This window comes from Lutjanus erythropterus, chromosome 4 (assembly GCF_056507025.1).
Source record: "Lutjanus erythropterus isolate fLutEry1 chromosome 4, fLutEry1.hap2, whole genome shotgun sequence".
NCBI lineage: Eukaryota > Metazoa > Chordata > Actinopteri > Lutjaniformes > Lutjanidae > Lutjanus > Lutjanus erythropterus.
In genome coordinates this window covers 19,072,915-19,100,210 of record NC_139320.1, presented here as the reverse complement: position 1 = coordinate 19,100,210, position 27,296 = coordinate 19,072,915, and the positions used below count along the sequence as shown (strand labels likewise).

The 27,296-nt window shown below is 40.4% G+C and overlaps 1 protein-coding gene across 1 annotated transcript in view; it reads right to left on the bottom strand.

The window, feature by feature from the left end:
• fli1 (Fli-1 proto-oncogene, ETS transcription factor) overlaps positions 1-26,618 on the bottom strand; it is a 37,622-nt gene extending 11,004 nt beyond the window's left edge. Inside the window, exons 1-5 of the mRNA XM_084717214.1 lie at positions 26,271-26,618; positions 19,120-19,331; positions 18,660-18,811; positions 16,963-17,166; positions 5,967-6,035 (exon numbers count right to left, since the gene is read on the bottom strand). Coding sequence (XP_084573340.1) covers positions 5,967-6,035; positions 16,963-17,166; positions 18,660-18,811; positions 19,120-19,331; positions 26,271-26,288 — 655 coding nt within the window. The 5' untranslated portion in view covers positions 26,289-26,618. The remainder of the gene's footprint in view (positions 1-5,966; positions 6,036-16,962; positions 17,167-18,659; positions 18,812-19,119; positions 19,332-26,270) is intronic.
• Between the last annotated feature and the right edge of the window lie 678 nt (positions 26,619-27,296).

Here is a 27,296-nt window from a genome sequence, read left to right as displayed (position 1 = left end):
GCGAGAATGGACACAATTCCAGGTTTTCACCAGTGTAATTCCTCCGTTTTTAGGGGTTAAGTGGACTGAATGAAAGGTGGGGAAGTGGAAGCGAAAGTGCAGAAGAAGAAGAAGGAAGAAGCAGCAGAGGTAAAATGTACAAAGCCCAAGTGGTTGGGGGTACTCAGGGCGAGCCAGCCACGCAAACACAGACACAGACCCGAATGTGCACACACAGAGCCGCCTCTTCCCCAGTCCCCCCCCCCCCCTTCATTTTTCCAGGCCTAGCTCTGACTGCGACTTGAGCCAGTTTCCACTCTGGTCTGGGGTGTGGTGCACGCTCCTGGGAGACTTTGACTGCAGGACCAGTTAGTCAAAACAAGGCAAGAGTGCTAGACAGAGCAGGGGAGAGAGGCAGACAGACACAGAGGGAAAGAAAGAGGGAGACAGAGTGGGAGAGGAAGAGCAGCTGAGTCGGAGAGGGTGAGACAGCCAGAGAAAGAGGAGGAGAAGGAGAGAGTCGAGTCGTGGACTGTTTTTAACCTGTAGTCTGAGCCAAGCAGAGAGACCCAGACAGGGTAAACTTTTTTAATACCCGTAATACAGGTGCTTTAAAAGCCATCTGTGTGAGGAAGGAGCCACAAGAGGAGGAGAATGATGGCAGAGTACAGGAGTTAGACGCGGTGAGGAGACAGTGGGTGCACCAGAACAGAGAAGCATCCAACAAAAAAGAAGAAAAGAAAAAAATCAGAGCGACAAGGGACTGCATCAGTGCCGCACACACATAAACACTGTGTGATGCACTGTGTTTTTAAAGGTCTTTTAAAACTCTTGTCCAATCATTTGAAATTTAGGCCGTATTGATTTAACTACGACAGAAGTAAGCAGAATGTTTACAGCTTGTAAAAACTGATTGGCTTATGAAGTTAACATTTTCTTTAAAAACAATGCATATTAACATAATTTATGACCCACTGGAAGTCTGTGGTGGTAACTGTATCTGCAGAGATGGTGCTCTTTTACAATGCTCAGGACACTTTACCGACCCAAAATGTCATTTTTTCACACAAAAACCAACATTCAAACAACAACCACAAATGCAAACCCTGCAGACCGGCCAGAATTTATTGACACACGCGGCTACTGTGTTGCAATCTGGTGTGTGCCCTAATGTGGCTTCTCCATCCTCTCGTCAAAAGTTTCTGTTGACATTACTTTCACCTTATATGTGTAAGTACAAGTTTAGCGAGGTCTGGCTGGAGAGTGGCGTATTTATTGTTTGGGTGAAGACTGTTGAAGATAACAAAATAGCTGCACCTCGGCCAGTAAACGCCCAAATAAGGAACTTTGTTTTTAAGGCATTGGAGTTGCATAGGGAGTCAGAAAAACATAAAGTTGACATAAAAAACCACCAGCAAACCCCTGCCATCACCCGGTACTGTTTTGTATTCACACAGGGAGCACCATCAAAGTCCGGCCCCAGTGTGACCCACTCTGCATCAACATCATACTGGGAATCAGATTTTCCTTCACATGGTCTTAAAGAGGTTATAAAATAAAATTTTAGAATAAAATAATAAAAGAAACCCTGTATGCAAAGTGTACGACAGAACCATAACATTCACCTTTTTCTAAATTGGCTTTACTTTAAAGAGAAAATGACATCTCTCATTCATTTTTTTCTTTGAAGGGGAGCAAGCGAAATTGAAAGTTGTAAATGTTAAGACGGCTTGTACACATAATGGCGCACTTCACTTTGACGTGGCAGCAAAATAAATACATTCACACAAGGTGAATCATCATCCTTCCTCGTTCACTGAGAAGGAGCGGAGAATGTGAGTGTCCTTGCTGCCAATTATAAAATTTCATAGCAGCGACACAAACAGAAGCTCAAAAAAATTGAGAAAAGGTACTAAGACTCAGCACAGGGAGAAAAGCTTTTTAATCTACAAACATTTACTTGACTTGTCTGTCTGTGCCTTGTTATTGTACTCCATGAACCCTAACTTAACTTGTAAATATCTAAATCCTTATTACTTTTTATTAGTATTTTTTTTCTGTTCTAGTATTTAGAATTCTTGTTGCCTCTGTGTTGTTTTGGTACTTATATAGTTACTGTCACTGTGATCTGAAAAAAATGGCATTGACATTAAAATTCACTTTGACAACTACCTTTTTTGAAGAAGATGACACCACATACATTATTCTGTACTGTTGCATCTGTATTGTTGTTAGTTTCTAAAATACACACTCAAAAGCAATGAAAACACACATGCAAACATGCTGTATTAAGACAGGATCCCAGTCCACCCACACATACATGCCTATCCACAGGCAAGTAGTAGACACAGACTTACACACAGAGAGCCACACACACACACACACACACATACACACACCCTTTCATAGCTGCTGCATTCCGTGTTTTATATGCTCTCTTTTATTCATAACATTGCATTTTACACCACAGAGTCTGGAGCAGATTAAGGGTTGTCTCCTGCTGCATGCTCATGCTTACTCTACCCCAAAGAGCCTGAATGGTATTTGACTGTTCTCTAAAGGCAATATGAACTTGAACATCTGGCAATGCTGATCTGAGAAAATGTTGATAAAGGCTTCTCCTGAAGCAAGACCACTTTTATGGTCGAGTCACAAACTCCCAACTCCAACTCTGATGATTTTCTTCTCCATTTTCTTTCACCTTTTCATTTAATTTTCAGGGAAGGTAACATTTTGTAATAATGAATGTGATTAATAAGCTGCAAAATCTTAGGGTGATTATGAATGTTTCAAACCAAAATAATTCATTTTGAATTTTATGAGTTTAATTAATTAATTGATAACTTGGTTGCTGTGGAGTAAAATAGTTTTATGATTATAAATGATGTTTTGTGATCAATATTACTGCTACATTAATGTGTATGTTGCATTTTGATGCTGATGTTTTAACACACAGCATGTAAGTTCTGACGCTAGGAGATTAAAACAATAACAAAAGACATAGTTTGATGATGTCGAGAAGCAGCATGGGATAATGGGAGTTGCATCTTTACTGCTAAACAACCACCATAGTTGATGAAAATCTGTCCGACGTGACAGAAATCGTGTCCGTGAATGAGGTACTCAAGACTTCCTTCCTTATTCTCTGACATATCCGACGTATCCCATGTTTTCCTGGAAGTTACAGCAACTAGCGATGACTAGCTGGAAATGAATCATTACCTTTAATAAATTTAGTATTTCTCTTCAGCTGAACACTGTTGGAAACATCTGGGATAATGTAAGAACAGAACAAAATAGCACTTTTTAGACATTTTAATGTGGAAATGTTACATATTACGGCTATAGTATAGAACTATATACATTATATATAACTACTTAGATCAGATCATTTATTGTATCACTAAAGGAAAACGTTTCAGAAATACAGACATGTTTTCACTATTGTGACACTATCCAGCTTATCTAAGAAGGTTTTTAGAGTATTAATTTAGCCTAAGAAGTAGCTGAATTTTCTCAACAAATAAAGGAATTGTTCATCCGTTAATTTATCACAAACATGCAAAATCAACACTGAAGAGTAATTAGCAACTAAAGCTTGTTGTGCAGTGGAGCAAAAAAAGCCTCTGAGGTTTATGAAATGACTATCGACTATAGAAATAGTCAAGTAAAGTACAAGTACCTCAAAACTTGCACTTAAGTACTTGAGTAAATATAGTTAATTACATTCCAACACTGTTTCGACCGGGATCACCGACAGAACTGGAGGCACAGTCAGTGTTACAGGAGCCCATAATAGAAGTCACCTCTTGTGAAAGGGAAATGCTGTTGAAGGGAGTGACCCTCCATTCCTGCCAGTCCAAATACCTGGCGCTGAGAACCAGGAAGGCCGGGGTCGGGGGTGACTGAGCAGAATCTTATCTGGCCTGCCCATTGGTCTATTGGTATTGAAGCCGGGCGAGAACAAGTACACGGCCTGCTAATGCTCACCACTGGGGAAGATAGCGAGAGGCAGAGGGCATTCTCGGACACTTATCAGCCCTAGTGTTTCCTCTCCTCCTGCCTTGATAGGGCCCCTCATCCTGTGTGCGAGGCTATCACTGTTATTGCAGTCCTTTCTCCCAGCTCTGGTGGTGACACTGTATAGCCGATGTAAAGGATGTGTAGCTTTTTTTTTTTTTTACAGATAGTGCAGCCTTCGCCTAGTTCATGTTGTGTCAGCACAAAATAATGTTTGTAGAGTGAAAAGGTATCCAGAGGAAAGAGACAATCATCCTGAGCTGCTGTGGGCGTTGTTCTTACAATATCAGCCTCTGGCTTTGGCAAGAATTTTACACCAAGCAGCTCAAACAGTAAAAACACAGAAAGTCCATATTAATAGGTACTTTATGATTATATTCATGCCAAAAAATATTACCTGGAATAAAAAAAAACAAGTGATTCATACGATAAATGGTTTATAATCAGGTTATTAATTAGGCTGTAAACACTTTAATTAATAAGCTGTTAGAGCACATTAAAAGGACAACAGTGACCTGTTGTTTGCCAAATAGTGAGCCCAAATTTATATACATTGTTAAACCTATAATATGTAACATTTCTGCCTTAAAATATCAAAAAACACCAAACAAATGGTCTTGTGTACCTACATTATCCCAAATGTTTCAAACAACGTTTAAACACAGAGAAATCTGTAATTTATTCAGCTTTAAAACAGTTTGTTTCCTGCTAGCTGTTACAGTTAGTTGTTCGTTCCTATAACTTCTGGGAAAACACACCGGATACATCAGACAGCGAGGAATTAGGGTGCCATAATATGTATTTTATGTTACATTCACCCCTAACAATATTACCCATAATTTAAAAAACAGTACCACTTTACAATAAGACTACCCTTATAATGATTTATAAATGGTTTATAATTAGGTTATTCATTAGACTGGAAACACTAAGTTATAACACAGTTTGCATCACAGGCTCACTATTTGGCAAGATACAGTTACTGCTTACTACTAATTAAACTGACTAATGAGCTACTAAGATTTATACTTGGCAATGGAGACCAAGTAAGCAATGAGATCTGAGGCTTAAATGTGTAAATTCTGCCGCCAGGGTCTCTCATATTAAAAAAAATTACAATAAAATGTAGTTTGATGATATTGTGAAGTACATTAATTCATGTTCAAAACAAGTGAAATGACCTCAACTAAGATACAGATTTTGGTTCTTGTTTAAAGACGAAGAAGAAGTGGTATCATGTGTGGATATTTCTGGTGGCCCGTACCCATCGTTCCCTGTACCACATGTTTGAATACTACATGTCGTAGTCGTAGTACTAACAGATGCCACCTATGTGTTTTACAAACAGTAGTGGCAGTAATCTTAAGAAAACAGTTGTGTGTGTTGTGAGGTTGAATATTAATTACCAGAGGATGCTGTCATTCATTCACTTATAGCCACAATAGAGACCTGTTCATACACTCCTCTCCACTCCAGTCTGGTCTGAAGCAGCCAATCAGGCTCTCCGGCCATGTTTACCGTACACATTGTCGCTTCAGCACCTGTCTCTGATGCCTGTCTCTCCAGCAAACAACCTTGTTCACATGTCCGCTCTCACCCCTGGCGCTGTGGATAGAACTCATCAGCGCGCTGCTTTTGTCTTCTTGTAAATACGCCTCTGTACAGAGTTTCTATGTGTTGTCACAGCGTTCAGGTAGTGGCCCTGAATAGCAGCTTGGCTCATATTATTTTTAACAACACAAAAGGTGCACCTGCATTGAGCTTTGTCAGTGGCAATCAGCGACTGCGTGTGTATTTGTGTGAGAGGTCTGTATTCTCAAGTGTGTGTGCGCTCTGTGTGTACATGCTTGTCTGAATCTGGCAGATTGTGTGTTTTTATTTTCAATTTCACCTTGATCACTTGATATAAACATCAGCCCAAATATACACACATAAAGCATAAAGAATTTAAAGAAGCGTGTCCCTACCTTCTTTGACAGCCAGGCGTGGGGATGGGTCTGTGTGAGATGGTGTATTGTAGGATAATGATGAGCTACCTGTAACAAAGTGAGACAAAAGAGAGCAAAGTAAGACAAAACGATCCTTTAACAATACTTTATTATACTTAACAAACGTTATACATGATTTATTTTTGGTTTATTTGATAGGGGCAGATACATAGTAGATAAGCTGAAAACACTAATGCAAGTATCATACTGTTTGTAGTAATGCAAATTTGAACCCCTGATTGGGAACCACTGCACTAAAGCACACATCACATTTAAAAACTTAACATGATTATATGTACGTTTCTGAATTAAGAAAGTCCATACAAATATAATGAAGATCAGTGAAGTTTGCAAAAATGCAAATGTGCCAATGACAGTAGCTTATTTGCTTTTGGTCCAAGATTGGCCTGATTATAAAGACAGTGTATGGATTTAATTACAGACTGGTTGGTCTGAGACCAGGTAGTAAAATCATAGGACATGTGTGAGAATACAAATTAATTTAGAATCACCAAGGGGAAATCAAATGTCAAACAATTTCATATCATCTTAAAGCAACTGAAGCAGCTTATTCCACTTACAAGGTTCAGCGTAATGATTCTTAATAATGTTTGTTTTAGAATAATTGATCTTGCAGAATACTTACAGATGCAAATTTTTTATATTATGACAGACAAACTGTAAGGGAAATTATAATATAGAGCAACCCCTCGTGCACCACTGCTCTGAAGTCTGTGTGACAAAAAGCTCAAACGGTGTAACAACTCCCAGCAGGTGGCAGTAGCGGCAGGTTCAGCTCTGTTACTGTCCAACAGCACTATAGAGCCCTTTTCATTTTTGAATTGTGTTCCTGTTTTGTCTTAAAAGATCATTTCAGAAGGTAAAATAATTCACGACACGTAAATTTAGTCCCATATAAAAGCAAACCCAGCATACAGTCAGTCCTTTAAATGTAGAAAAAAACCTTTAGCCTGTCAGCATTTTAACTGCGAACGCTACTACTCCTAAAGTCCTGAATAATAAAGTCAGAGAGGCAAGACTGTGCATATGGCTGCCTATTCATTTCACCTTATGGAGCAGAACTCGGCGCTGCATTCCTCCACTTGCACAGGCACCCTGGGCGGCACCAAAATGCTCTCTTAATTTTAGCTGCCCCCAGGCATAAATCAGCGAGTGGAAAAACAAACCCAAAAATGCACAGAGAAAACACAAGAGCAGCTACTACACGGGGAGTGTTAAGATTTAGCGCTAAGATGGCTATGGAGAGCTGCTGAGTATACCTTTTCTGAATGAAACAGAACAAAAAAAGCAAAATTAAATTTGTGATGTGCTTTTCTTGAGATTTGATGCAGGAGCCTTGCCTAACTGGCTGTGCTGTTGCTGCTGGTGGGGATGGGGGGTGGGGGGGTGAAGGGGCCCATGGTGGCAGACTAGGGGTCTGTTTTTTTAGGGGGTGGCTGTTGGGGGAAGAGTGAGGTGCTCCACAAATGTATTCTAACCTCCCAACACCCCCACCCCTCCCATTTCTACCTACTCCACGGCACCCCCAAGGCTCTGGGTCTAGTTTAGAAACCTGGGGGCCTCAGAACAGGGGAGCCATTGTATGAGGCAGGGTCCCTGCACAGCAATCAAACGCAGCTCCCCGTACAAAAATAATTCCACACGCCGAGTGTAAGCACACGGGGGCAAGCCACCAAAGCACCATCTTTGGAATGGGGGGGGGGGGGTGTAAAAGAAAGATGAACAGACAGACAGAAAACGAGGAAGAGAAGGGAGGAGGAAGGGGCTGTTAACCCTTTTCCTACTGTGTGCCACATATGTGGGCTGACCCAGACAGGCAAACAGGCAGCATTGCTGAGAAAACCTCAAACCATCCCACAGAGAAATTCAGGACTGCTGTACGAGAGCGAGTGCGAGAGGGAAGGAGAGACACACCACAGCTGACAGTTTAGCAGAGGGAGTCTTGGCTGCGCTGCCTATTTATTTGGACGGCTTCTTCCTCTCTCAGAAAACAAACACATCCCGGTAATCTGACAGCACAGTGGGAGGACTGGCCAGTGTTCAGCCGTTAAGACCCTCACTCTCTCCTTCCCTCTGCAGTCACATCTGCTCACAGTCTGGTCGATTACATAACGTCCACAAACAATTTTCTTTTCTCTCCTTGCTATGACTGATGGCTCTTTCAGAAGGCCCTGTCCTCCAGTTTGACACGCCCATAATATTGACAGAGATCTTTAGGGGCTCGTTCAGCAATGTGATCGACCTCCATCAGGCCCCCTGCTGTTTATTCTGTGGAGCTATATGATACTATTGCCTCAGACATGTGGTCTGAGCTTTGTCAACAAACTGAGGGTTCCAGTCACCCGGTTTTGGGCATCTTGCCACCTCAAGGGTGCCAAAATGGTCTCCAGTCAACAGTAAGTCATCCTTTTAGCTCTATAGGATAAAGCTACACTAATGGGGCTTTTCCATTGTCACTTCGTGTCATTCCAAGTCAAACTGCGCCAAGCTGATTTGTATACCCATTACCAGTTATAACGCGCTGAACTGTGCCGAGATGGAGTAGGGCGAGAGCGAGCCTGACCTGACCTGACCTCCAGCAGGCTGGGGTGAGGTGTAGCCTAATGTGGCCAACCTTCAGTGACCCGCACAAACAAACAAGTGCTGCAAGAGTGAACTCTTGTCAGTGCAGGAGAGGTTTTTAAAAGTCTCTGTGTGTTCAGCTTTAAATACTTTTGTAGCTTCTAACTGATTCAATCTAACAGCATCATTGTTTGTACCTGTGCTTTATTTTACAGTTTCATGTTCGTTTGCAGCATGTTCATTTTCACTGATGAAAAAATTTCCTTATTTAGCCGCTTCAAAATAAATACTTCTGAATAACAAAATAATAAGGGACTTTTATTGTGAAGAGTTTATAGTTTTTACGCTGTTTTACGGCTGCTTGACTCAAGCTAAGCCTTCAAGCAGGTAACCCTGCTGTAATAGTTATGTAAATCCCTGCCATCCCAGAAGTGTTAAGTCAAATGAGGCCAGCACGTGTATGGAAAGGGGTAAAACCAGCCGGTCTTCAGCTTCACACATTACACAAGAGAAATTTATTTTAATTAATTAATTATTATCATTGCCTTTGAAAACCTATGTGAGCATTTTCTCAGCTGACAGACCCAACTGTCAAAGTGTCATTCTTTTTTAGTAGTTACTTAAAAAATACAATTCATCACATATAACTCATTAGAAAAGTACATTTTTGTAAATTTTTAAAACCAACATTTCAAAGACTGGTGTGTAGGATTTAGTGGCATGTAGCAGTGAGGCACAATACAGATTTTTTTTTCATCTAATATCACAACCAATAATAATTTACTTCTTAAGATGACTGGTAATTTCAATTTTTTGTATTAACAAAAAACGTTAATATTACCTGTAGTTTCTTTTTATACTTTAGGCTAAGAAAGGCTACGATGTAGTGAGCAGAGATGAATTATTTAATATTCCGTAGCTATAACCAAACCAAATCTAACTAACATCATTATGACACCAAAAACAAAGAACAGTTCTGATTCTTCAAATGTGCTTTTATTTTTTCTAGTTCTAGTTCATCAAATCATAAATACTGTTAGTGTCGTCCTCATGTGCAGTCTCGGGAAATGCTGGATTTAAACATTGTTTTTTTGCTGCATTTTATTGCTTGTCTCATTTCCAGCGTTCACTCAACGATCCCATTTGTAAAACAGTAAAGCACAACTGGAAGTGAGTGTCACCATTATTGTATAGTCACACACAAAAATTCTGTCAGTGGACTCATTTGCCTAAACTCCATGGGTCTTTAGATGGGTGGAAACAGACAACCATGGGCTGAGGAAAACTTTTAGTTCCTTGAAAAATAGGTCTTGGTATCTCGGGTGGAAATGCAGCGCTCGTCAGTTTCTTCCTGCATATAACGTCACATAAATGTTTAATTTGACCGATTTCTAATCTGCTAGCACTACAGTTAAGGTCTTGAGGTAGAGTTTGAGGTAAGGTTGCGTTACGGCACAAAAACTCAGCATGGTTTGGGGAAGATGATGATCTGAGTTTTCTTTTATGCAAATATTAATGGTGTGGTCTGTGACTGGGCATAAACTCACATTTGAAATTCAAATGCACAGCACATCTTTCCCACACCCTGACCTCCGCCTTACTTTCTGCTTTGCTATGTAAAGGGAACACTACTTACTGCATTGGCACAGAATCTTGGCATCAGACATAAATCTTGTTCAATATGAATGTTAATTCCTAAGAATCCTGGGCAGGTATTCAGGAGTGTCCTCACCAGAGAACAACAATGACAGAAAGACTACAGAAGTAAAGTGATGTTGTTATAGATCAACAACAATACCTTTTGGGAAGGACACTGTGGTGGAGGGATGGATCAATGAAGTTTGCAAACTTGACACCAAGATTACTGTTCACATCTCATCTCCTCCTCAGTGTTTAACCGCCTAAACTTAAAGGATAGTTCAGATTATTTGCAGGTGGGTTGTATGAGGTATTTATCCAGTCAGTGTATTATGGCGGACTACACACCCCGAGTGCGGAGAAGCAACAGTAGGAAACTAAAAAATTTACTGCTGGAAAAGGGTGTGCAGCAAAACGCATTTTAGCCATGCACCATGAAAAAGGCGCACCCAAAAAAAATCTGTATCAGTTTAAGTGTTTTAAAAGTTTAGTTCAGATTCACCAAAGTCACACAATGACACAAACAAACAAACAGATCAATTCCTGTGTTCTGAGATGAAATGATTTTGCCCATGGAGTCGGAGTTGGTTTAAAGGTCAGAATATTTGGCTTATATAATGGCAGATTCCCATTTGAAAAGACTTTTTTACAGTAATGTAAAGTGGTGAAAATATTCTAAATATAACAAATAATTAAACTGAAGCTGATTTTTTAGGTGGGCCTTTAGGTGGCCAAAATATGTTTTTCTGCTGACTCTGTCCACAGCAGTTCAACACTTAGCTGTTTACACCAGGACTTCTCTCTACTTTTCCAAACCGAGGGCGTGCCAGCCGTCATCTACTTTATGTAATATGCTCATACAGCCCAACTTCAAATAAACCGTCCCTTTAAGACATTGGTGTGCTTGAAAAATGCTGGAAATAGTGGTGTAAAGAATAAAAAAAAGAGTTGAAACCCTGCTTACTGTGTCATCTTCACAGATCTGAACAGTCGCTGCATGAAGTATGTGTGCATTTCTGATTGTTAGTTTTGGAAAGTTATAGAAATTTCAATGTTGGAATGGTGTGAGTCCACACAGGCACAAATCAACCATCTGGCAAGCTCCTCTGTCGGAGCAGTGTTTTTCAAACTGTTTGTGCCTAAGGCACACCAAAGGGAAAGCCAAAATCTCAAAGCACACCTCTCTTCAGATAACCTCAATAACCAATCTAACTAACAGCGGCAACAAGTAGAAAATCAGAGGCCGCATTCCTGACGGGCAAGGTGGAAAAAAATAATAAGTAAGTCAATCAGGGCCTTTGATGTGTCACACTCTTATAAATCCCACAAACTATCAACTCTGTGAAGAGTGAAAACCGAGGTTTGCTTTGACTTTTTTTTTAAATTAAAAATTGTTTTTCTTTATTTCTCATGCAGATTATCGTCTAATTGACATTTCTATATTAATCACATGCATATAAAATAATTAGACAGCTTCAATATTTTTCCTTCATCAAGGGCCCGCTCAAGGAGACATGACATGATTTTTCTGTCTCCAACACCAGCAGATATAACAGTTTCTTGTTGTTTGAATAACCAAGTTTCACATCACATTGGCTCATTTTTTGAGTTTGTCACAAGCTCAGGTAGCCATCTGGAAACAGCGAGGTAAAGTAACATAGCTGAATGTTAGCACAGCTTTTTGATCCATACAAATGGTTGATCACTATAACAGTGATCATTATTAGAAGTTTCCACATTATTGGCTGGTGAAGGTGTATTAAGTGCTGATATAGAAAATAAAAAATTCCTTAAAGCTACCACAAGGAGTTTTTAAGTGCTCATGAAACAGTCTCGATTTGTTACTGATGCCTCTATATTACCTACATAAGTTAACAAGACCATCCACCAGAAGATCGGTTATTTTGCACAGTTATTCTTTATGCCTGCCACCGGGTTGGAGTCTCCATGAAATCAGATGAAATGAGCCTGTGTTTATATTTTCCCTGGCAAAATTACAGTGAGTAGTACGTTGGCCAGTTAGGAAAAAAGCAGGAGATTTTTATTGAGATAATTTTATTTTTGATGTTATATTTTCTAGTTATTATGATGGAAACACTTCTGCTTTTGCCCACAGGCACCTCCAAAATAAACAAATTAATACTTTTGTGTGTAGTTGTAGCCAATGTTGCAATAATAATGTATGGTTGTCACAAAATCCCATTGCACACCTGCCTCGCGGCACACGGCACCCCATTTGGGAACCACCGTGTTGGAGTGAACTGGCACCATCTCTATACACAGTTTGTTTGCCATAATTTTAATTTGCTGTGTGCTGGTACTGTAGAAAGATTCTTTTAACGGTTGGATTCATATTAGAAAAACATCACTGACTGAAATCCAAGGTTTTGCAGAATTGCCCCCATATCAACATGCTTAACTGGCAATTGGGTTGAAAGTGAAATTATAATGGACCTCTAAGCAGCTCTCTTAAATTATAGCTGAGCTCATCACAGTGTTTACATGAATAGCAACTGCTTATTATCCACCTACACTTATGCTAATGTGATATGTACATAAATTCCTGTAGTGCTAAGTGTCTGAACCCCAGCAGTCAAGTGAGCAGCCGCAAACTGCTCTGTAATGGTGGCTAACAGCAGACAGCTAACAGTAAAGGGCCCAGAGCCAGGCAGTTGAGCCCCTCTGCACCAGTGATAATCTGCCAATAGAAGGAACTAATGCAAGGGGAGCTCAATAAAAATGTTGTGAGGGGAGAAACAGAAAGAGAGAGAGGGAGAGAGCTCTCCAGACCTCCTTTTTCCCTACTCAGCCTTCGAGCCCAGATGTTTATGGTCTGTATAAACTATTGAGGGCTCGAGAATGTCCCCCACTCTAGAGCGAGCAGCAGCAGCGGTGCAGAAGCCCAGACTTATCACTCTCCCTCTTTCTCTTTCTCTCTGTCTTGACTCCCTCACTGTAAATCCATCCAGACACACAAGCAGCGGCGACAGCTGGGAAACAGAACTATTGCTATTCTCCAACAGCACTCAATCATGACCACCTCGGCCCGTTTCCACACACTTCTAAAAAATAGTTCACCCCCACGACTTCTTTTTTCTGTCTCGCACTCGCTTTCCATAACTGTTTCTCTTGCTCACACCCTCCTGCCCTTGTCCTCAAATAACTACTGTAAAATCTGTTTGTCAAGGATACATTTCTTCATCCAGTTTCTACTATTATGTGTCTTTAGATCCACAGCCTCATTACTTTCCATCCTCAAACCCTCTCTCCTGTTTCATTTCTCCCATCTCTCTTCTTGCATCTCTGTATGTCAGAGGATACAGTCTTTTCGTTGTCTGAGGTTTTTTGCTCTGCTCCGTTTCCAGCACATGTGGTATCAAACCGACCTACATGGGTGCGATAAAGCAAACAGTCCGCGGTCCCTCCCTGACAGACTAATTTGAACAAATTCTCAAATTGCGCCCCAAATTGAAAGCACATTGGGGTGCGGGCGGCCATCACTTATAAAAATCTGGATAAGTGACCAACAATGAGGCCAAAATAATGCATGGGCAACTACCCTTGTTACTGCAAGCAGCTGGGCAGCCAGACAGATGTTCAGATTGTGCCCGCGGTTGCACCAGTGTGGGTGTCTGGGCTATATTTCTGTGCATGACGTGGCAGGAATGTTTTGTTATGGTATGGCTGTAGGGTGGGGAAGTGTCTCCTTGCCCCGTGCCGAGTGTACATACAGGGCTTAATGACCCTGAGGAATGTTAATCAGAGGTTCAATAAACAGAACCAAAGGCACACATGATGCACACAGATGTGTATGAAATGATTGCTTGGACCATCATTTTTTGGACAAAGATGGGGGGTAATACCAGACAGGGTGTTGAATGGGGGCTGGAGGAAGACATCACATGACCTGTAATCATTAATACTTCCAAGGCTTGGCTCGGTCTTTCCCTCCCTCTCTCTTTTTCTGTTTTCTGGAAGCTCGGCACAATTCCAGCTCTCGTGAGTGGAGCCAGAGGTCTATTTTCTGGACGGGGTTACTCCTCGTCTATGATTGTGTTTGTTTGTGCTGCGGGGGGAAAAGAGAGAACGGCTTTGGTTTCCAAATCATCAGCCCTGCAGGGTCTGCATAAAGCCTCAACCCTCCTCCTCCTCCTCCTCCTCTTCCTCCTCCGCCTTCTCAGTCTTCCTTAGACGTTCATTTACTTACATGGTTCCTCTTTCCCTTAGGCTCCCAGTGTCAATAATACACACTGCTCACTTCTCAGAGAGCTGCCCCGAAACAGGTCAGTCAGTCCAGGCACGGGACGGGAGCATTCATCTTTTTGATTGTCGGGAACCAATCCAAAGCAATTTCAACTGGCAAGTGGAGAGGATTCCCGAGACATCTCTTCTGTCTCCAAAACACACAAGGTCTAAATCAAAAAAAGGGCAGAAATGGGCAGAGTCGCGGTGCAGCACGCCTAAGCCGTGGCTAAGTCCGCAGCCAGTGGCCATAATGAAAACTGCTCTGCGGAGTGTGCCCAGTGGCGGTCAGACAGATCCACCCGCTGCAGTGCTGCACAATGAGGCTGTTATACTCATGACAAGCATCTCTCTCTGCCCAGACGCCGTGCATAGAGAAAACTGTTGACACCCACAAAATACAGTTCCCATTACATCACGCCGTGGCCCATCGCAATTTCTTGGGAGTAATGTTAAATTTAGTTGATCCATCAGTCACTCCACCCAACGTGGTGTCATGATATTCTGCAGCCGCAGCAGAGGCTGCTCTCTCTATTTTAAAGCACAGAATGCGAAGAATTCAAAGATGGGACAAACTGTTCTCTGTATGTCCAACAATCACATTACTCAAGATCTGCTTATTTTTACAGTAAACAGTGGACATACCTTTTGTCTGAACTAGACATTACTGTGTACTCAAACCAACAGCCAGCCCAGATGTTACATCTTATATTAAAATAATTTGCATACCGCCTCAGAAAATTGGCTTTGTTTCCCCGCTGAAACATATGAAGCTGGATTGTGCCAAGGAACTCTTCAAAGGTAAGAGGCTCAAATTTAGTTGCCTCCATTGCAAATTGCAGATCAACTTTCTTTTGCTGTGCTGAACACACAGGCCTAGCATGATTCCTGAGGCAATGCACCTGGGCTTCATCTTTCTGGACCATGTGGAATAAGGCGCTGCAAAGTCAAGTGGGGGATGTAGTCGATGGTTATCTCGAGAAGAAAGAAACCCTCTTGGTTTCCACAGCTCTGCTTAATACTGGGTAGCCATTATGGAGAAATGAGTTTCCAGTAAAAGCAATTTCATTGTTTATTGATGGTAATGTGAGTATAGTGCGGTGACAAAAAAATAAGTGTCATGTTGTTTGCCCGGGTTTGGCATTTTTTCACTCTCACTCCTCATCCAAAAGTAGAGAAAAGTATATGAAAAGAGGCTTGTGTGTTGACTGAAAGAAAGTTGATTTTGACTTTCATTCTTTGGCAAAGATGGATGCCAGTTAAGACTTCAACTTAAGCACAAACAGCAGGATGTACAGCAGGATTAGTAGGAGCACAGTCAACCAAATTTACTGTCCTTTAACTTTCTTCATGCTGTCGAAACATCTGAAAATCTTCAGTATTCTGACCATGTTACTATTCTGTTTGTTTAATCGATCAAAGGAGTCCAAAATTTGTTCCAATAACCCATTAATTTATTACCATTCATTATTCCTCTTGTTTGCCGTATTATTTATTCATACACTTAAATTTCCCATGAAAATTTATGTTTAACTGTTTTATCACACATGTATTGCTCTATACAGTATGTCACCTGTATACCAGCATCTGGCCCAACAAAGTTAAAAAAAAAGTAATTTGGCAGATAATCTAATTTTTTTTTTTTTTAGAGTTTGTCTTTTTCTGGAAAACAATTAAAAACTGTTGATGACTCATCTCGCTCTTGTGGGAGTACACTAAATTTGTGTCCAGTGAAACCTTTCTTACTCATGTTGCTGCCTGAGCATGGAAATAGAATATATCCATTCACCACATCAGACCACAGTGTTCCTTGTAGCCAGGCCTCACTGTACAAAAACACAACTTTATATATTTATTCACTGATTTGGGTGAAACTGGGTCATAGTTTATGAGGAATTAGTTTCTGTTTTCCTGCTGCTGCTCAGTTATTAATTAAAGTTTCTTTATGGACAGATAGCTTTAGCTTACTTGTTGCTGAGGAGCTAACTGTAGTTGTTAGCTGGCACTAACGGGCAACACAACCAGACTCAGCTGCCTCCCAGTGAACACAGCCAGTCACTGGGACGAACACAGCCTCTGAGACCAACAGGGAATACAGTACTGACATCATTTACAGAGTTTCCTGCTTTACTTGTTGCTATAGAAAGTTAGCTTACTGCTAACTGCCTGTTAGCTCAGTTAGCCATGATTCAGTCCTGGCATGCTGGGAGCCAAACCCAGCAAGTAAACCACAGTGCTATTGGCTACTGTAAATGCCGACTAACGTTCCAACAAGTCCCTCCCTAGTTGCCTGTTTTATAGGAAATATGTACACAACAAGCACTCCGTTAGCCATCTCATCGAAACGTTAATGCTGTCAAAACTATGTGAAAATTTTCAGTATTGTGACCCTTTTTCTTTTCTTTTTTTTTAAATCAACCATCAAAAACTGTTATTAGAGTCCAGTATTTGTTCCGATAACCCATTAAACCTATTATCGTACATTGTTCCTCTACATTTTCTGTGCACTTACTTTCCCTGAGGTAATTGAGATGAGAGAGAAGCACTTCGGCGTTGTACATGGTGGTGAGCCGGAGGAAGTCATCCTTGCCCATCTTGCAGAGCTCTTTGCCGTCTGTGTTCTGAAACATGGCCGTGTCAATCTCTAACAGGCCGTATTCCTTGATGGCCCACTCAAGCCACTGGCGCACATGGTCCTGGGACCACAGCGACGGATCTGCAGGAGGAGAGAAGAAGAAGAAGAAGAAGAAGGAGAAAGAGGAAGTTTATTGACTCCTTAACAATTGTTTCTGGACAGACACCAAAGAAGACAGAGTTAGTAGAGTCTCATATCTGACAAAGGTAAAGGAAGGGGGAGAAATGAACAAATTGGAAACAGAATTTTGTATCAGTAGCAGACCTTGTTCAGATACTTGTAAATATTCCTGGTCTTATTTTATCCACATGGATAGGGCTTGCCTGAGTGGGATGGCTCATATTAGGTTTCAGGTAAATAATCTTTCAGAGAATAGCATTCACTCTGAAATCCCTTCCTTATTGTTCAGACTTTGCCGTATGTTTTGCATTGTCCCATATGGCAAGAAAGTAAAACAAAAGCAGTACTGGCTGCACTACAGTAAAAGTAAACAGTATTTGCAAGTACTCCTTGACCCAAGTTTGATATACTGCACATCCAATCTGGAAAACAAACCCAAACTTAATGGTTAAGGAGTGGCCTCCAAGTGGAGCTCCTATTAGGTTAATAAATGAGTGGCCGTTTGCATCAGCTTTGCACTAACACTTGAACAGCCTTTAAAATGGAAAATTTACCAAGGCTCCATTCGATTTTAATTAAATGAATCACATATGCTCATTTTTGGGAAAATACAGTCATTCTCTTTGGCTCTCTGGATTGAACTTAATCAACTTGCGCATTAAAATTACTTTTCTGAAGGCTGTAACCCTGAAACTGCACTTGTTATGTCACATTCTAAAAGATCAACATTTGTGAGACCAGTGAAGAAATATATAGGTTTGGCAGACAAACAGACATCTCTACCTGCACACATTCAGCTGCGCTCCCATGAGTGACGTAAAACTTTGGAACAATGCTTTGCCCCATGAACCAGCTAAATAGAAATGGGGCTCATAAAACATTTACAGCATTGGCAAAATTATACCAAAACACAAGACTGATTCTGTCTGCAATCACAGCAACAGCAGCAAAAAGACCTAGGACAATTTGCACCTGTATAAATATGCACTGTGTAAACAGATACTATTTTATAGGGCTGCAACTAGTGATTATTTTCATTATTGATTAAACGAATATTTTCATGATGAACCGAAAATTGTTTAAGCTATAAGATGTCAAAGAATTGTGAAAGATGCTTAGCACAATTTCCCAGAGCTCAAAGTGACGTCTTCAGATTGTCCAGTCAGCAGTTCAAATCCCAAAGACTCCTCATTTACAGTCACAAATGACAAAGCAAAGCAGCAAATCCTTATATTTAAGAAGCTGGCATGGCCAAATGTTTGCATTTTTGCTGTCTGAAACGATTGATCCATCACCAAAATAGTTGACAACTACTTTTCTTTTGATCAACCAATTGAATCACTGACAAATCATTGCAGCTGCAGTATTTTATGAACACCCACATATTCAACTCTATCCATCTGATGTCTGATTACATACAAGCTTTACACAGTTGGTCGAAAAGCTGTTCTTACCTGCAGGTACAATGACTCTCCGCTCGTTGGTGGTCATGTTGGGGGGAGGGGCGTTCTTCTCATCCATGTAGTTTCCATAGTTCATCTGAGATGCATCGTTACCCCCCACCAGCTTATTGCATTTACCCACACTGCAGTCCACTGGAGACTCCCTGCTATACAAACACACGCATACAAGAAAGTTGTAAAAATATTATCAGCAGACAAATTTGGTGTTGTTGGTTTTTCTTGTCCAGTCATTGACTTTGGCATGGGATATTTAAGCTGTACACCGGCCAGTATACAGAAGATTAGAAGCAAAAAGTGACAGATATTTGTGGTAAAGAAATAGTGAAGGACAAATGTCAACATTTATAGCAGCAGCTGCACTGATGAACACAAAATGTCTAATATGTCAAATAAAGTAAGATATAGACTCATATTTCACTGAACACTAAAAAATGTAAGACCCATGCTTTACCTGGATCCATTCATGTGCTCATATTCTCTCTTGACGTTGACCCGCACTGGCTGGTTGATCCACTCCTGCTGTGGCGGTAGAGGGTTGATTTTGTGGGTCTGGCCGTAGTCCTGTGCGCCAGATGCAGTCATGTCTGTCTTGGGGAGAGGGGCAGCAGCAGCGTACGGAGGCTCAAATAAGGACTGGTCTTCACTCACCACTGATAGCGCCTCCTGTAGGTGGAAGGAACAAACACTTGGTTTACAAGTGCTACTGTAATATGAGAGCAGGCAATATGTATCCCAACCAGTAAACCTTTAAAGAAATACTTTGATATTTTGGGAAATACTAGGGATGGCAATATGGCCAAAATCTTGTTTCACAGTAAATGTAACAATATTTTTTCTATAAATTCAATTAAGAAATAGTTTGAAGTAACCATAATGTGGCATGCTTCATAACATTCACAACATTATTTTTTACTTTTATCAGGAACTTCCATACAAACAAAAACCACAACAACAGACAACACTTGAGTTATAAAACAAAAGACCATAGAGGTGCATTACCGCCAACAACTGTCAACCTCATGTCACATGAACATGGTAAGTAGTCCTGCTGCCCACATCATGTTACCTTGCTATGCAGCTGGATCACATCAGAATTCAGCCTTAATTTCTTACATAGCCTGCCCCAAATAGCAAAGATGCTAAGAGATAGCTCCTGCAGTGGAAGCAACATTGCTAAATCTCTACTGATGGACCCTTTCTACTGTTGCATGGTACCATCCAATCGCCTATCCCATAGGAAATAAGGTTCTTTTCTTTCTTGCAGAGAATTACATGAGAATATCAACACCATTTTTAAGTCTGTTCATGCACTATGAGGTTACAGCCATTAGCTTGTTGGCTTATCATGGCATAAAGCCTGTCTGCTGGGGAAAACTGTTAGCCTGGCTCCATTTTTTTTTCTATCACATAGTGCTATTTTTTTGTTCTTGTTTTTTAGATTGGTGCATTGACTTTCTGGAGTTTCTGTTGGTTGTCTGCAACATGTTACAAGTTGCAAACATGAGTAAGAAGTAATTTTCATCCTCGTTTTTAAAAATTACACAACCTGTTCTATGAACAGAATGCGATAATGACAAAGCAAAACCCAGAACAAGAAGGACCTTCCCTGACCACATTTGTTCACACTTTTTATTCTGGACATGGGAAAAAATAGTCACACACTTGAAGCCACAATGCAAAAGATAAATTATTTTCTCTCTTTTCACTGTCTTTTGAATTGTGGCAACAAGTGTGCAGCTATTTTCTTCCACAACCTGTGTTTTTCCATGGTCTGCAAGTCTCAAATATTGGTGTGTGTTCCTCCCCTCTAACACACTTTCTAACACAGAATCTCAAAAAGACAACAGTTACGTGATGAAGTGCTTTCTGTCCTTCTCAAAAACACACTGAGATCTTAGCTCTTAAAACTCCTCTACTAACCTCTGCTAGAACAGTGAATTAATACTTCTTTTTATTTACTTATTTATTTATTTGGTATGTTTTGGAAAGCAGTTAACCTAATGTAATGCCAGCTTTAAGTTTAACGTTACTATCATAATTAAATAGGAACTAGTACTAAACTATATATTTTCAGTAGTCTGCTTGTAGATGCTACGTATCTACTACCCACCACAAACTGGCACATAACTCAAAAATTGTTGTATGTATTAAAGAAATTAGTTATAATGTGAAGATTAAAGAGCTTTAGAGGTGTGAGCAGCTGGTTTATTTTACATTTGGGCAAGGCCAGGCTAGCAGTTTCCCCAGGGTTCTCGATGCTAAGCTAAGCTAACCATCTACCATACAGACATGTGAATAGTATCAATCTTCATCTCTAATGCTCCGCAAGAAAGCGGAGAGGTATATTTTTCAAAATGTCAAACTGTTTCGAGCGGGAAGAAGTCGTCTTTTATTAAGAATGATAAGAATACGCTCATAAGCATGACCTGATACAACTCGAGTCTCTCACTTGACACTACCCAGAAGCTTGTGATGTCAAATTTTCAATCTCTTGTGTAGTTTTGTTTACAGCAATTATGTGCAGTTATTGGTCATATCGCAGTCTGGCATCCTAAGTCGTTTGTGTTTACAGCCCACGTAGCAACTGGAGCTTCCTGTTGATGTTAGCGTGACTTCAATCATGCCCACAGTGAAGTAAGACAGAATTGTAAGTTTGGGCGCTGCCACTGTACAAGTTTACTAACATCAGTCCAACATGCAATACATACAGCTGCTCTACCAGTAATGAGCCATTGCTTCACAAATAAACAAACAAAAAAGAGTCTCGTTTACTATATGAGCTGACAGTTTAAAATATTCCATACAAAATTTCCCAGATTCCCGATTGTGTAATCGTTTTCTCTTTCCCATTATAATCTTAACTTTGCTGGACCCAAGGATCCTCTGTCATGCCCTGATGTGTCTGTCTTGTCTGAGTGTCTGGCCTCCCTCCACAGCTGAAAACTCAACAGAAGCAGGGGGGGTCACAGCTACACTGACCCCTCTGCTGTGGCTCAGCTGGAGCAATGTAAGTTTATTAAAGAAAACAAACGCAGAAACTCAGGGCTGGCCAAGATATTACGTGGTTTCCAACATGCTCCTCGTGCAATGTCTTGGAAGTAAAGCGTGGATTATATACTTGTTGGGTCACATTTTAGCATACAGATGTCACTGCTTAGTGTTTGATAGTGAACAGAGTCAGGCAATGTCACTGATCTCAGACCTGTGCCAGACAGGCGACATTTAGCTGGCACAGAAGGTGGATACCGCTTAACTTGATGAGTCAGCCTTTGTTGTAATTGTTCCATCCATCACTGTTCAAACAATCAAACAAACAAATACAGAAAACAATAAGTCGGGATATCAAGTGAAATCATTACAGTCATATGCTTCTCCTGAGGATTAAGCTTGAGTCTGATGCACATCTGGATCTGATAGGATCTGATGGCACAGCTTAGACCGAGACGTGTCTAATTCCCGAGGACTGAATTATTTCATTCCAAAATGCCACATATCTGCCTCAGGGGAAAAATGCTACTTGATATTCATTGATCAATATTTCCAGCATGTAGCTGTTTGCATTCCCTAAAATGTTACTTTTATTAAATTGAAATCCTCATGATCTCACAGAACTTCAGTATCATTCCATTCAAAGACATTTCATGCAAGTAGAACGTTTTCACTTATCCCTATTTTGATGATGAATGTCTTTTATTGTAGCAAATATTTTCATGGGTACAACTAGAGGTTTATATGTATGACAATATGCTTATTTTATGTACACCACAATGCTACAGTGACTATAAATGGCAGGGATAGACTCTCACCAACTCCATTTTGATATTGAGTGAAAAAAATGGTTAAAAAGTCTGATTATAGCTGCCTTATATATTATAAACACAAACAAAATGACTTTGATTTTACTTTGAAGTTCTATCTGTAAAGAAAATAAATAATGCTGCATGTTTCATCAGCAGGACTAAATTATTTAGCAAATAACTGTATTTGATTATCCTAAAAATTATTTGGACCATATACTGATTGGCACCCATGTGTGTTTTTCTAAACACTTAAGTTTAAATAATTTTAATTAATATTTGAAACCATCACAGGCACTAATCCAATAAAAGAAAGTGTCAGATGAAACCTTCATTTATTATCTCACAATATGACAACCTTTCTAGTATGAAAGGGTTTAAAATGCGTAATTGCACTATAGTGCCCTCTGTTGTAATGGCACAGACCCACTGATGGCTGTTTTCAGATAAGCAAAAGTCAGGTTTTAGTCATATTTTGTGAATACAATGCAATAAAAGGCACCCTTTTGTGTTTTAACAATGTGGTTAAATGGATTAACAAGTTAAACTCCTTCTCAAACGACAAATAAATTTCAGGTATTGTATCTATTTTTTCCTCACAGAAAGTTAAAAATGGCTAGGCCTATGCCACATATTAAATACAAAACTTTTGTATTTACTGCTGCTTTAATAAAATACTACTCTCCTGGGTAATGGGTGGATAAAAATGCTCAATCTCTCCAGAGTATTTAACCATCTTGCCAGAATTAGATTTTCCAGTGATTTCATCAGTGGATCCATCATAGTCTGAACCCTGGCAGCAGGACTCACTATCTAAGCGAAGCACACCAGCTAGTCTGTGGATGATAAAGTGGAGAAGAGTGACCGAATGTCTCATTATAGCCCGATAAGGGCTTAGTAAACTATTGCAACTGTTGCACGTTGTATTTACAGTGACATATCAGCCTGCACAATTTAAACCATGATTGGCAAGTGGTGTGTGTCTATCAAGATTGCGGAGGGTTTTTAAAAATAGGAACACACCACTCTCATGGAGAGAAGCTGAAAGGATGACAGACCAATGCCAGACCAGTGCCTATGTTTTCTTTCCAGTATCTGCGGGGAACACACACATACTGCCAGTGAGAGCTACAGGCGGTTACGCTCAGTTTTCAGTCTGTGTCATAATGTCCACAGATAATAATTCTCCAAAGGCTGTGTGCAACTCAACATTTGAGATTAATTTCTCCCTGGGACCACAACAAAATAATACATAAATAGAATTTAGACGAATCAGCTGATCTTTTCTCATTAACTTAAAACTACTAAGTATTTTGTCTCAGTTTATTACTGATGCCTCTGTAGTTAACAAGACAATCAGAGAGAGGATATTTCTATATAGTTATTCTTAAAACCTGTCACCAGGTTTGCTTCTCCTTAAAATCTGATGAAATGAGCCTGTGTTTACATTTTTCCACACAAGGAATTAGGAGGGGATTTTTATTACATATGATTTCATTTTTTATGTTATGTTTTGTGGTTATGGCAGTATATTTCTGAGTTTATTAAACTTAACATTTTTAGTATTCGTTTCCATGAGTTCTTCTAACTTGAAGCTTTTGACTTGAAATGATGATTTGAGTGAATGTACTGTACAGAGTTCAGTCAACTCACAAAATTAAGTTTCTTAAGAAAAATGTATATTAGCAGATTTCCCAGCATGCATTGTTTGAGTTTTTGTTTGTTTGAGCTTGAGTTAAAACTTTCCTGAGACCCTTCTTTTTATAGTTTGAAGAAAACATAATGGAAACTTGTTGTGTGACTGAAGAGTTGTTGCTTCAACTTAATGTCTTAAGTTTATTGAACATGTTTTCTCATGTACAACAAAAAATAATATCAACTTTATTTGACTGGAAAAGTTTATTTGTTTTGAATTGTTTCAAAATTACCTTTTGAAGTCAGTCAATTTAAAATTTCAAGGCAGCTCATACACTAACTTTTCTAAGTTTAATTTTAAGCAAAGTATATTTTTTACAGTGCATGTCTAAACTATTCACTAATAACTCAAAAAAACAGAACTGGTCTTTAAAAACGTTTGTCTGAAAACATAAATAACATCTAAATTCTACTTTTACAATAAATCTTTCTGCGGTGCCAAAGACAAAGGAGGAAAAACATCAAACAAATCATAGCTCAGCTGTTAAACTCCAGGCCCCCATTATAAGCATTGTGTGAGTGTGACACCTGCTGGGAGCCACCTCTGTTCTGTTTACATCAGCCAAGTCTATCTCTCCAAATGCGTCACGACGCGTCTAGAGCAGACTGGATATTATATGCAATAGCTCCACATCCAGACTACACGTGTGATTGTTTGACGTTCACACACAGACCCACCCGGGGGGGCAGGAGGAGGGGGGCATTCCTGCCTTTTGTTTAAGGAGGAAGAGGAAACCTGTCAGGAAAAGATTGTGTAGAACAGGAAACTCTCATGGCTAGAGAGCCCTTCCTTTCTCTTAGCGAGCATGAATGCAGCTAAGCAGCCAGTCACTTATACCCGAGGATTCAATTATGATTACATTAATTGTCACAGCTTGTTGCTTTGTTACAAACATCCAAACTGAGACATCCATGTCCTCTTCTAACATGGCATTCATCCCTCCATACAATAAAACAATCCCAGCGCTGTGAGCCCTGAGTGACGGGATTTAAGTGACCATATATGCAGCCTGACATTTTTGTCTGGCCAACGTTTACACTCTTCCAAAACTCACACCACACCCAGCCGCCACAAAGCCACTACTTTAAATTTCCAAAAAGAAAACAAGTCGCTCCGCTTTTCAGCAACAATAAGAGTGAATGCTGCATTCTTCTGAGCTTTACACTTGTTGACTGGAGGACACAGACTGAACGCATCGCAGGGTGAACTAATCGGGACTTGCCATTCAACATCTGGTGGCTGCAGCCATAATGCATCTGGAATTTGACTGTCGGGGGCCAGTGGCCAATGTTAATGTACCCCAACGCTCCTGACTACCAACACACCATTTCAAAATACTTGTGTAACTGTAAGGAGCAAGCCAAGGTATCATTGTGAAGCCTTGTGGTTTGAAGTGTTGCAAACTGAGCAGTTACCGCATCAAATTACCAAATGACAGCTTTCCTTACACTTTGACAAGACTCTTTATACGGCGGAGGGAGAGAAGTTACAAAAAATCAACAGCAGCAAAGAAAGAAAGGTGGTTTCTTGTGTAAATACCAAAAGCATCACAGTTTTTTGACCCACGACAGGATCTTCGGACCGAGCCGGGCGATGTGCCACACCGCTGTTGCGCAGCTCGACACATCGTATCCAGCGGTACATCCAGTCATGGCTATTGCTCAATCCGCGCTGCCCAGACTAAACCAAACCGTTGGACTCGTGGATTACTAATGCCTAAAAGAAAGTACAGTCTATCGCGTGTTGTCTGAAACAAATAGCCACTCCTTTCTGCCTTTCCAGACGTGCGTAATTGTGCGCTTGGTCCCCAAAATCCAAAGCGTGATTCTGATTTAGCCTTGAATCCACACCGTAGCGTATCCTCACAAGCAGGCGGCTTATTGAAAAAAAAAAATGAAAGTGGAGACTTTCAAAGAAAGGAGAAAAAGAACTGAAATCTGGTTACCGCTTTCAAACAGAGAGAAAAAAGCCGCTCATCGTCGTCAGATTGGAGGTCCCAGCTCACAGACCGACACACAGGGGCATTTCAACCCATTGCTTAAAAAAAGGAGGCGCAACTCCGAAAAAGCAGTCTCCCACAAAATCATACACCCCGTTCTCCACCCTTACCTTAATAGTTCCGTCCATTTTGCGCAATTTTCAGCGGACCCCGACAATATCCCAAACATGACACGCTCCTGAATTAATTCCAGCCCCCGGTATGTGGCGGAGAGAAAGAGACACTTTTACCGGATTGAGTTTTTTCTTTCCTCTAAATTTGGGAAGTGAAGTCACCACTGTTGAGAAGGTTGAGAAGGAAGCAGTGTGTCACCGAAAGCCCTGCCTTCAAAAAAGCAGGATACTGTCCCAGAGAGATAAGCAGGGAAAACAATTGAGTGTTCGCTCCGCTGTTATGTTTTTCTGCTCGGAAATATTTACAGGATGACTGCCTGCGTTGTGCACAGCCATTGCTGTGTAGCCTGCTGGAGAATAGGCTTGTATGTTGTTGCTTTCCCAGTAATGTCACAGCTGGTGTGGACGGGTTTACTGTTTGTCCGACTTATGAATTATTTCTGCACACATTTAACCGAGGTTTACTGTCGCAGGACACTCTCAGTTATGTGATCCCATGTTTTAGTTTGGATCACGCCTACACTTCAGAGCTGCATCTGGCCATGCCTCCATCCCTCAGTAAATCAGCCCATTCTCTGTTTTATCCTATATTTCATAGTGAAAGTGATATGTTAAATAAACTTTATCTTTACATGTGGACAGATGTTTCTCTCAGACGTACAGCTGATGGAGCTTTAAATCAAAACAGCAGAGAACACCTACAGCAGGAGCTGTTGCAACCTTGTCTCTCTTTTTTTTCCTTACAGCTCGCTGTGAAGCTTCTGTGAAGTTTTCCTGAGACACCATTAATAAAATCCAAGCATTCAGCTCCTAACCGCACTATAGTCTGAGGGTCTGCTCTACACGTGTGCGTCTGCTGCTCAGCACAGGACTGAATGGATGAAATGCAGCCTGCGTCGACAAAAGCGCACTTGAAAATGGGACAAAATGTTTATTATTATTATTACTTAACTGTTATTAGGTGGCTATTTCTATTTAGTGTTTCCCCCCTGCTTGTCTGTGTTAAAAAAACAAAAAAACAAA